Source organism: Pseudochaenichthys georgianus, chromosome 5 (assembly GCF_902827115.2).
Source record: "Pseudochaenichthys georgianus chromosome 5, fPseGeo1.2, whole genome shotgun sequence".
Classification (NCBI taxonomy): Eukaryota; Metazoa; Chordata; class Actinopteri; order Perciformes; family Channichthyidae; genus Pseudochaenichthys; species Pseudochaenichthys georgianus.
In genome coordinates this window covers 2,647,951-2,659,732 of record NC_047507.1, presented here as the reverse complement: position 1 = coordinate 2,659,732, position 11,782 = coordinate 2,647,951, and the positions used below count along the sequence as shown (strand labels likewise).

At 42.8% G+C, this 11,782-nt stretch overlaps 1 protein-coding gene across 1 annotated transcript in view; it reads right to left on the bottom strand.

Moving 5' to 3' along the window:
* Positions 1 to 2,204: 2,204 nt before the first annotated feature.
* LOC117447273 (EF-hand and coiled-coil domain-containing protein 1) overlaps positions 2,205 to 11,782 on the bottom strand; it is a 10,374-nt gene continuing 796 nt past the window's right edge. The window contains exons 2-9 of the mRNA XM_034083963.2: positions 9,686 to 10,103; positions 8,041 to 8,175; positions 5,829 to 5,905; positions 5,494 to 5,629; positions 5,276 to 5,414; positions 4,327 to 4,437; positions 3,099 to 3,165; positions 2,205 to 2,596 (exon numbers count right to left, since the gene is read on the bottom strand). Coding sequence (XP_033939854.1) covers positions 2,430 to 2,596; positions 3,099 to 3,165; positions 4,327 to 4,437; positions 5,276 to 5,414; positions 5,494 to 5,629; positions 5,829 to 5,905; positions 8,041 to 8,175; positions 9,686 to 10,103 — 1,250 coding nt within the window. The 3' untranslated portion in view covers positions 2,205 to 2,429. The remainder of the gene's footprint in view (positions 2,597 to 3,098; positions 3,166 to 4,326; positions 4,438 to 5,275; positions 5,415 to 5,493; positions 5,630 to 5,828; positions 5,906 to 8,040; positions 8,176 to 9,685; positions 10,104 to 11,782) is intronic.

Below are 11,782 nucleotides of genomic sequence, written 5' to 3'. Positions count from 1 at the left end.
CAGGTTAAAAAACGCAAACTGACATGTGTGCAAACAAGCCAAATATATGAGAGAGGATCGGATAAGTACTACAGTAGTGAATAATTTAAAGGTTTTGCAAGTTTACTCTTGAGTTAATAGCTTTTTTATTGCCAATGTATTATTGGATTGTAATCTAATTTAGTGCAGAACGTTCCTGTATTTATTATTAGCCACAGCCTGTTTTTCTGAGTTAGCAAAATAATGATGTGTAATGCTAACTCCATGCTAACAGTGTTCAACAAACCCAGTCTCACGGCATTTCGTGTTATAGTCACGAAATTAATTTAATCTATTGATTCGTGTTCACCAATACGATTTTCGCATGATTTTCTTGTCACACAGAACGATTGTAAAAGCAATGTATTTATATTGGTAGTATGTTTTGTGCCAGCACCACGTCTTTTTGTCCGGTCGGGTCTTGGAAGACCGGAAGCTGTGTGGTTCGTAAAAACATTTTCTTACTCAATATCTTACCCTAACCCTTTTATTTTAAAGTGTATAATGTCTGAGTTTTTGTTGCCGTCCGCGAGGAAAATAAATGTGGCTCAGAACCTCAGAATACTGAAATCTGTATTTTTTGTCATCTTTTTTTCCTTTTAGTTTGTTATTATTTGGTGCAGGCACGAAACATACTACCAATATAAATACATTGCTTCTAAAATCGTTCTGTGTCAGAATACTGAAATCTGTATTTTTCAAATCTATTTTTCCTTCTAATTTGTTATTATTTACATTGCTTTTAAAAATCGGTGTGACACGAAAAAAACGGCGAAACCATGTTGGTGAACACGAATCAATAGATTAATTTTGTGACTATGACACGAAATGCCGTGAGACTGTGTTGGTTCAACGGTAAGCTAGCTGTAACTTAGCTATGCAGATATATCTGGCGTTGGTTGCTTTGTAACATTAGTTAATGAAGCAATTTACAAACAGCATGCTTGCCAATATAGCAGACGGTTCAGCCCCTGGACTCGAGTCTGGATGAATTAGCGAACTGGATACTATTTTGTAGAATTAACTAGCTAGCTATCTGTCTACGTTAGCAAGCAAGCTAACATTCGCTTACATTAGGTAGCTAAATCCAAAATCATATTCGGACTAATGTTTCTGTGCCAGACATTCATGGAACAAATGGTCCAAATAAAATGTACCGATAAAAACGTTATATAAATATAATTGTAATGTATTTTACAGCATTATATCAACATGATACCGGAGCAGGAGTGCTAGCACCAGTATGCTGACTTTAGTTTACTTAATAGTACCGGAGTCATATTTACAATAATTTGTTTAAAGGTCTCCTATTATGCAAAATCCTCTTCTTCATGTCTCTTCTGCATCAACATGTGTCCCCTCTTCTTCATGTCTCTTCTACATCAACATGTGTCCCCTCTTCTTCATGTCTCTTCCACATCAACACGTGTCCCCTCTTCTTCATGTCTCCTCTACATCAACATGTGTCCCCTCTTCTTCATGTCTCTTCTACATCAACATGTGTCCCCTCTTCTTCATGTCTCTTCTACATCAACATGTGTCCCCTCTTCTTCATGTCTCTTCTACATCAACATGTGTCCCCTCTTCTTCATGTCTCTTCTGCATCAACATGTGTCCCCTCTTCTTAATGTCTCTTCTACATCAACATGTGTCCCCTCTTCTTCATGTCTCTTCTACATCAACATGTGTCCCCTCTTCTTCATGTCTCTTCTGCATCAACATGTGTCCCCTCTTCTTCATGTCTCTTCTACATCAACATGTGTCCCCTCTTCTTCATGTCTCTTCTACATCAACATGTGTCCCCTCTTCTTCATGTCTCTTCTACATCAACATGTGTCCCCTCTTCTTCATGTCTCTTCTACATCAACATGTGTCCCCTCTTCTTCATGTCTCTTCTACATCAACATGTGTCCCCTCTTCTTCATGTCTCTTCTACATCAACATGTGTCCCCTCTGTGGAAAGAGACTCTGAAAGTTTCAGGAACAAAGATTCTCTCTCTTTTTGATCCATTTCTATAAAAACCTGTCTGAAAATGAGCTGATCAGATTTTGGCCACTTGATGATGTCATAACGATGTTTTGTCTTGTGTAACCATTAGCCAATCAGCAACCAAGGTAACCCCCCCCCCCCCCCTTATCACCTGGATCTCCTCCTAGAGCACCATTGAGTTCTTTGTAACCAAATGTCTCTCAGAGGGGCGTGGGGAGGGGCTCCTTGTTTTCATCTGAAGTAACAGACAGAGAATCAGCACTTTGGAAACAGGGCTGAAACAGAGGGGATTATGGGTAATGCTGCAATGATCTGTTTGGTGTTTGGAGCCAAACACTTCAGAGACATGTCTGAGGCCCAACATATATTGATGAAAAACAGTATAATAGGCGACCTTTAAAGTTGAATATCAGAGCTTTATCTAACAGGAGATGAGCAGAGGGTTTCCGCTGCTGGTTTGACACCCTGAAGATGAAACCAGGCCTGTCTCTCCCTCTCCTCCTTCATCATCCCCTCCGATTCCCAGCAGATCCCTGGAGGACAGCCGGAGACAGAGAGCGTCGGCGACCTGCAGAACCTGACAGGGACCTGGACGGGGACAATGTACCAATTACAATTCCAACAACGAACAAATGAATCTATTTATTCCACACACATTTTAAAACAAAACATGTACACTGTTTTTCAGTTTTTGCTTGTGTAGCGCACGGTGGAAAGGAGCAGGGAGAAGATCTTATTTGACCTGCCCCTTCTTAAAAGAAAATGAAATAACCATAAATAGTCAAATGAAAGCAATATTCTTTCAGTCACAGTTCCTTATAATTACGGAAACATAAAACCAGAACACAATCAAAAGTCAACTGTCTAAATACGCTTTCTTTATACATTTTCTTAAACAACATTTCTTACAGCCTTTAAATCATTCGGAAAATAATTCCACTTCTTCAAGAGACACACATCTGCTTTAAAGTAGTACGGGTGATTTCCTCCTATGATGCTCATCCTTTGAAATTAAAACGAACGTTTTTTTATCTTTTCTGAATACTTATTGTAGGTTGGAATAAAGCTGGAGTATTTAAAACACACCTACCATCTCCAGTCCTGCACACATCCAGAGTATCCATCACTATCTTCCCCAGGGTCCTGCGGGACACGTTCTGCAGGTACAGTGAGAGATTGTCTTTTTAGATTTATTCAAAGAAACAAACATACAGTAAAAACAGCTTCACATCAACATGCACGTATGTATGCATGTATGATGTCAGGTGTAATACCACAGTTAGAGGGGGGGACCATGCAGTCTACAGTATTTCCCCCCTACATGTTCAATATTGAATTAAACGGTTTTCTGTGTTTTATAGATCTGTTTTTATTTCACAATGGCATGGTGCCCAATCACACTTTGATTTCTCTCCACCTTGTATTATGTTATATAATGTCATATGTTATGATATCCCTTTCTATTTCATGTCATAGGACCACTGTATTGAGATCAAGTTAATCATCATTATGAAATTATGAAATAAAATCTTTTCCAAACTCAAATGAAAATGATATTCAATAAAACAATTTCACACATTTTGTAACACTTGAGGACATAAAAAGGAACAATTAAATTCAAATCTGGACGTAGAAATGCCTGGCATCTAAAGCATTTCACCATATCCACTAAGCTTAAATACACTTCTCTTAAAAAAATATATATATATATGTTAATTATTGCTGCGTAAAATATATTCTAGATATATACAGTTAATATTGAAAGCTCTATGCACGTCCATTAGGATGGAATAAACACTAGATGGCAGTAGAGAGAGAGAGAGAGAGAGAGTGTGAGTGAGTGAGTGAGTGAGTGAGTGAGTGAGTGAGTGAGTGAGTGAGTGAGTGAGTGAGTGAGTGAGTGAGTGAGTGTGTGTGTGTGTGTGTGTGTGTGTGTGTGGACTAGCATTACTATCCTTGTGGGGACCTACATCTGTTTACATAGTCACGTGTGGGGACTGGCTTCCCTTATGGGGACAAATTGGAGGTCCCCATGAGGGGGAACATTAATTTTAGGGTGAAGACTTGGTAAGGGTTAGGCATGTGTTGGTTATGGTTAAGGTTAGGATAAGTCTCCAGGAAATGCATGTAAGTCAATGTAATGTCCCCTGAAGTGATGTATGCATGGTATGTGTGTGTGTGTGTGTGTGTGTGTGTGTGTGTGTGTGTGTGTGTGTGTGTGTGTGTGTGTGTGTGTGTGTGTGTGTGTGTGTGTGTGTGTGTGTGTGTGTGTGTGTGTGTGTGTGTGTGTGTGTGTGTGTGTGTGTGTGTGTGTGAACCTTGTTGCGTAGCTGCAGCAGCAGTGTGAGAGCATCAGTGAGTTTGTCCTCCAGCAGAGACAGACGTGTCTTCTCCTCCGGCCTCGTCTTGTCCTCCTCTTCTTTAGGCCTCTGGCAAACACAACACAGTATCAACTTTACTTCTTCCTTTCTCTTCCACTACAGACTAGTCCACAGGTCATTCTCTTTTTACGAAAGGGTATATTTCAAGCTTGTTATGTAAATAACTCATTGGGTTTTTTTTCTTATCAACTTCGATTTGTTAGAAAATGTTTCCAACTTTAATTGACTGCATTTATTTGAAAAGTGGGCTTATGAATACTACTGTGTCATACATTTTTACATTTATAGTTAAAGGTGGGGTCGGTCATTTTGGAGAAACCAGCTCGAGTGCGCTAGAATTTGAAAATACACAGTCGGAAAACAAATCTGCCCCTTCCTCACAGAGCCCCTCCTCCAACACACACGAACGCGCACATGACCAATGAGGGCACGAGATCAGTCTGTGCCCCGATGGAAGGCTGACAGGCAGGAAGGCCATCCCGTTACTTTAGCCGGCTCAGATCATTTGTTGTGCTTTTTACAGCGCTACGACTTCCACTGATGACATTTTTTTATGGATTTGTTGTCAAAGCATTTCAGATATTCATTGCTATCGGATGTTAAGAGCATTCCATGGAATATAACAAAAAGTGTATCTCGAGCCGGTTTCTCAAACTTACCTACCCTACCTTTAAGAAGTACAATATAAGACAAGCACAAGTTTCATTTGTGGACCATATTCCATTATACTTTTTGAATTTTCGGAGGGCCGATTCAAAACGGTCCACGGGCCGCATTTGGCCCCCGGGCCGTAGTTTGGACACCCCTGTTCTAGAGCTTTAAACCTGTTTGCTCTTTGTTAGGCTGCCTTTGATCCATTATCATAACCACATGTCTCTCTCCCCACCTTGTCTTTTTCAAAGCTGCCTCCCTCTGGCTGCTCTTGGTTTGGTCCGTTCTGGTTGTAGCGCCCCCTGCTGTCCTTAAAAGTGCTGATGAAGTTCCTATCATGCAGGTGACTCTGAGAACCCATATGGCTCTGACATCTGCAGGGAGAAAGGAAAGTCAGACATGTTATATGGAAAATGTGTCCACAGTGGCGGCGCATGTTAGATGTTAGCTAACCCCTTTCCACAGCTGTGCAGTCGGCTCTTCTTCACCTCCAACACGCAGCCCTGCCCTTCCTCTCTCACCCCTCTGTCATCCTCCTCTTCATCAGAGGCGTCTTTCCCTTCCACTGCTCTCTGCAGACACCCCGCCTCTGAAAACAGTAGAAGCTGGTACTTTACTTTCTTACTACCATTTCACTTTGGGTTCGTAGGCTTTTTCAGACCATTCACTTCCCCCCCCTACCGACAGTATAACACACGCTACAGGAACGCATGCCTCTTTAAGGGCTCATGTAGAAAGCCTGCCTGATACCTAATCCCTCGGTGATCAATCTGTTTCCAGCCACTCACCTGTCTTGTCACAGGCGTCATCTTCCCCACTTGGGTACATGTGTTGATTTGGATCAGGGATGCAGGTGCAGCGGGATCTAGGGGTGGCAACAGTAGAGACATTTCACAAGGAGTTTGTACTAAAAAGGCTAACTTTCGGTATATAGGAGAAAGCATCTTATTAGCTTTAACCACACGTTGCCTCCATGCGGTGGAGATGAAGTCACACACAGCAGGTTGGAAGTATCTCTAGTGCATTGTGGGTGCAAATAAAACTTGAATGCAGTGAAAAAAAGAACCCTATCCACTTGTACACAGCGCTCTACTTCAGACTGAGTGTGGCTTGTGTGTAAACTGCTGGCATCAGTCGAGCACAAAGGAAACTATGTGTAAATAGTTACACAAACACTCCTTATACAGCACTTCCTTCAGGATAGCTGAATGATGCATCCCATTTGATCATAAAGGGGAGGTGTTAATGATTAGCATAGGGAACACCACCTGAACACGATGCGAGGGCGGGGGTTGTGCAAATAATCTGCAAGAATTGGGGAGATGCTGCCAACACATTTCACAAGAAGAAGAAGAAGAAGAAGAAGAAGAAGAAGAAGAAGAAGAAGAAGAAGAAGAAGAAGAAGAAGAAGAAGAAGAAGAAGAAGAAGAAGAAGAAGAAGAAGAAGAAGAAGAAGAAGAAGAAGAAGAAGAAGAAGAAGAAGAAGAAGAAGAAGAAGAAGAAGAAGAAGAAGAAGAAGAAGAAGTCACAGTAACATGTCAGTACTGGTGATGTGGGGAAGTTAAAAAGCATCTCAGAGCCGTGGACAAACCATCTGAAGGATTAACATATAATCCTGCGAGGGCTTTTATAGTTTTAACGAAGATCGAGGGACGAGCAGTACCCATAATAATCCAACAATCATTATAAATATATTAATCTAAATCAAATTAAAATGAAGGCAAGTGTTTTTCCATGTTCTTTACATTTAAAAAGTATGTTTCCCTGCGTTGTATCAAACATTTTATTTTTGCTATACGTTTGTTAACTATAGCAGGGGTTCCCAGCCTTTTCCCCCAAGAGCCCCCCAAATGACTCCTGTTGGACGTTGCGCCCCCCCCCCTTGTGTGTGCAGCGGTAATTCAAGTTTCAAAGTCTCAAAAATGCTACAACTACCGTCACAAACTGGATGAATGTGAAGTATGTTGTTAAAGGAGGATGAGAGCGTAATTAAGGAGCACTCTTGGAGCGACTTTGATGGTTATTGGACTCAGGATTAACTCATCTGGATTCCCGCTGTATGAAGAAATGAAAGGACGGCAGAAGTGGAAACAATTCACAAAGGGATTAAACTGTTTAAAACACATGCTCAAAGTAACCCGGATTTTGCCGATGTGTTTATGTGGATTCAAAAGTCGTAAATAATCTACAAAATGGAGGAGACCGATCTGATCGGAGCAACTGACAAATAATCCAACTGAAACCGGCATGGACAATGACTGTTTTAAAAATGCGCTTATCCAGAAAAGCCCGGTTTGGACACTTTACGGGCAGAAGACACATTTCTATTAAAGAAAGAATTATACATTCCGTCTTTTTATGCCTTTAATACTAACTTGAATTGTTATTCAAATGAATTCATCAATTATTTGTTATATTGTATTGTAATGTAGAGACAAGGCTTTTAGTGACAATCATGTATTGCGTTACAATTATATGTGAAAAAAAGGGAAAAAAAGGAAATATGATATTTAGCCTCAAATCATTTGAGGCCTGGCGCCCCCCTGCGATATTTGGCTCCCCCCTAAGGGGGGCGCGCCCCCCAGGTTGGGAACCACTGAACTATAGGATAACCTCCACATATTAAATCCACTTTATGATTTTTGAAGCGTAAATACAATCGCGAGCAGTGAAAATCTTACGTTAGGCTATACAGAACTACAACACGGTCACATAGCTGCGCGTCACCACCGCTACGCCAAAGGCGCCTCATGTAACGGCTAGTGGCGTGATGACGTTTAGTCGTTTAGTTGGTCACATGTTAGCAACAGATGTTTTTATGACGTACTGTAGAAGCGCGTAGGCTTGTCTTACAACAGGTCTTATGTCAGGCTTCGAGCCACAAACATGTTGACCTCGGGACTAGGGAACCTGGTCAAATCCTGTAACTCATTTCTGGGTGTTAGGACTCATTCCTGCTCCACTCTAAGCAGACAAAAGAAAAGAGAACATGTGCTGCACCTGCACTGCTGTAGCTCGGTCTCCAGCTGTGTGATGGTGGTCTGAAGCTGCGGCACACACTGAGCCTCCTGCTGGATCATCCGGACCCTCTGGAGCCCCTGACTCAGAGCCTCCCTGGCCTCTTCTGCCCTCCTCCTGATGGACATCATCCAAGATAAGATAACATGGACCTTTATTAATCCCTGTGGGGAAATGCAGTAGTTCAAACAGCAACAGGGTGAGGATGAAAAACAGGACCGCACAGATTCACAGATTAGAGATGAATACAATTAAAGATCAAATCAAAGATAAAGGTCATCAGACCATTCCTCTGCTACCCGCCTGTCAGCAGAGTGGAGCGCTCTTTGCTGTTAGCACCATGATACAACTATCAAGTGTTCCGGAGGGTGGGGGAGGCAGGCCTTTAGGTGTTGCTACGTCAGATTGCTCTTTCTTGACTACAGCTCAGCGTTCAACACAATCATCCCGGACATTCTAGTTTGCAAACTATCAAACCTCGGCTTTCCCCCACCCACCTGTTCCTGGATCAAAGACGTCCTCACTATCCGCCCCCAGCGTGTGAGACTCTGCCCCCATCCCTCCTCCTCCACCCACACTCTCAGCACCGGCTCTCCTCAGGGCTGTGTGCTGGGCCCCCTCCTGTACTCGCTCTACACCCACGACTGCAGTCCAGCCCACCCAGAGAACATCATCGCCAAGTTAGCAGACGACACCACTGTGGTGGGGCTCATCTCAGGAGGAGACGAGTCGGCCTACAGAGTGAGGTACTGAAGCTCTCAGCGTGGGGTTCAGTGAACAACCTGGCACTGAAGCATCATCGTAGACTTCAGGAGGAATACTACCGACCGCGCTCCCCTCGACATTAAGGCAATGTGTGGAGAGGGTCCACACCGTCAAGTTCCTCGGCGTCCTCATCACCAACAACCTTTCCTGGAAGGACAACACCGCAGCTGTCACCAAGAAGGCCCAGCAGCGTCTGCACCTCCTGAGGATGCTCAGGAAGAGCAACTTGGCCACTAAGCTGCTGGTGACCTTCTTCCATCGAGAGCCTATTGACACACTGCATCACAGTGCGGTACGCCAGCTGCTCTGAGGCCGACAGGACGAGGCTCCAGAGAGTCGTAAAAGCAGCACAGAGGATCATCGGCTGCCCCCTCCCTCCCTGATGGACATGTTCACCTCCCGCTGCCTCAGTGGAGCCAAACACATGATCAAGGACAGCTCACACCCCGGCTTTCACCGGCTCAGCCTGCTGCCCTCCGGCAGGCGCTACAGGTGTATCACATCCAAAGCAAGCAGACTCAAAGACAGCTTTTTCCTACACATATATTATTATTATTATTATAAATACCTACTATTATTATTTATTACATTACAGATATTATTTTTATACTCCTGGAAATAATTACTGCACTTTATTCCTTATTCCTAAGTGTGTATGCTGCGTGTCTGAACGTCTGAAACAGCAGCACTTCGTTCGACGGGGAGCTCACATTGGAGGCGTGGCTTTATTTATACTTGAACTTTAACCTTACATATAATTGTCTGTCAGCCATGAACAACAAAACTACAAAGCTAATTGATAGCACATGAACATGAACGTTGACACCAACCACCCCACATCCCCCCGGGACAAAACTCCAACCTGATCTGAGCGTTCTCCTTCCTCAGAGCAGACTCCACTCCGTGAAGCTTCTGCACTTCCTGGTACGCCCATCTCAGCTCCTCCTCCATGCGCTCATTGAACTTCATGGCCTCCTCCAGCTGTCCGTCACGTGACGAGCGAATCAGCTTCAGCTCCCGTATAAGAGGGTCCCTGATGTCCTGTCTTCGCGCCCCCTTCCTCGCTGCGTCTCCTCCAGAGCCACTGCACTGTCCTTTGATCCTCTGCGTCGGTACCAGCTTTCCCTGCACCAGGGTGATGGAGGTGGAGATGGGAGGAGAGGTGAGGGGGAGGGTCCTCTCCCGACGGAGGGCCACTTCCAGGGCCAGGCAGCGAGCGTCGCTCCCCTGCAGCCCCGAGCGGAGGTCCTCCACCAGCTCCCTCAGAGCTGCTACCTCGTCTGGAGGAGAAGAAGAAAAAGAGAGAGAAGAAGAAGAAGAGAGAGAAGAAGAAGAAGAGAGAGAAGAAGAGACTTCAATATGGATGCAAATACGGAGAGCTACAATGGGAATACATTCCCTGTCGTCTCTTAAATACTTAGATCCTCCACACTGTCTGTTTTTAAATCGCTTCTTCTCCTTAGCGTTTTGACATCTTGTAGATTGTTGCTTTTATTTCCTTGTCTATTGTTTTGCTTGTACTTGTTTTATGGTGTGTGAGCTGAGCTGAGATGTTGTTACGTTTTGTTTGTTCATTCGACTGCACAGCACTTTGGTCTGGAGGTTTTAAAGTGCTTCATAAATAAAGCTGTATTGTATCTGTAAGAGTTTGACAGAATACAAATGGTCATGTATCTTTTCACACTGATTTGAAAGACACTCAAGTACTTTAAGTTCAAGGTACTTGCATGTTATTAAGTATTTCCTTTTAATGCATCTTTAGACTACACCATATTTTAGAGGGTAATATCAAACGTATTTGACAGCTTCACTTGCTTACCTTATTAAGATGTCACATATTTAACATAATCACTTTATCAAATGTGTTAGACATTACACTTCAGTGTGTAAAATAGTTTAAATAATCTCCACGTCTATCAATTAGTAACATAATAAAACCAGTAATAAGTTACCTTTTGAAAGCAGCTGCTGCTAATGGAGTTTCAGTTCAGTTTATTGTAACAAAAGATCTGAATACATTCTCCATTGTTTTTATATTTGGAGCACACAGTATAATGAAAGTGGTGGAAAGTAACTAAGTTCATCCAGTGGTTCAGTTATGGGGTACTTTTACACCATTGAACCTAAAGACTTTAAGTAAATTCACAATCTATCATTAATCTATAAAGGAATTAGATTTGCTCCACCTTTACCAGCTGTTAACATATAATACATCAGTGAACATCTAAATATATGTATTACAATTACATTCTACATTATAAGGGATTTCACTTTCTGTACTGAAAGTATATTGTGATGCTTTTGGACGAGTAACATTTTTAATGCAGGATTTCTATTTCTACTTTGACTTCTAACACTGTACATCAATCAAGTGGACACTGTGTGTGTGTGTGTGTGTGTGTGTGTGTGTGTGTGTGTGTGTGTGTGTGTGTGTGTGTGTGTGTGTGTGTGTGTGTGTGTGTGTGTGTGTGTGTGTGTGTGTGTGTGTGTGTGTGTGTGTGTGTGTGTGTGGTGTGTGTGTGTGTGTGTGTGTGTGTGTGTGTGTGTGTGTGTGTGTGTGTGTGTGTGTGTGTGTGTGTGTGGCCTAGCATTACTATACTTGTGGGGACCTAAATCTGTTTACACGGTCACGTGTGGGGACTCGCCTCCCTTATGGGGACAAATTGGAGGTCCCCATAAGGGGAATCATTCAAAGTAAAAAGTGTGTGGGGGGGGGGGGGGTAACAACAATGACAGAACAGGTGGTGCTGGGTAGGTCATGGAAGGGGTTAAGATTAAGCCAGATGTCAAATCGCACTATACAACCAGTAACTATAAATTGTAACGTAATGTGTTTTTTTAAGTTACCATCCATTCATTGTTGGTTTGAGATTTGACCAGAGTGAATTTTCTTTTTGAGGTCTGAGATGAAGTCAAACATTGTTTTCACTTTAGCACCCCAACGCATGCTTCTCATGTG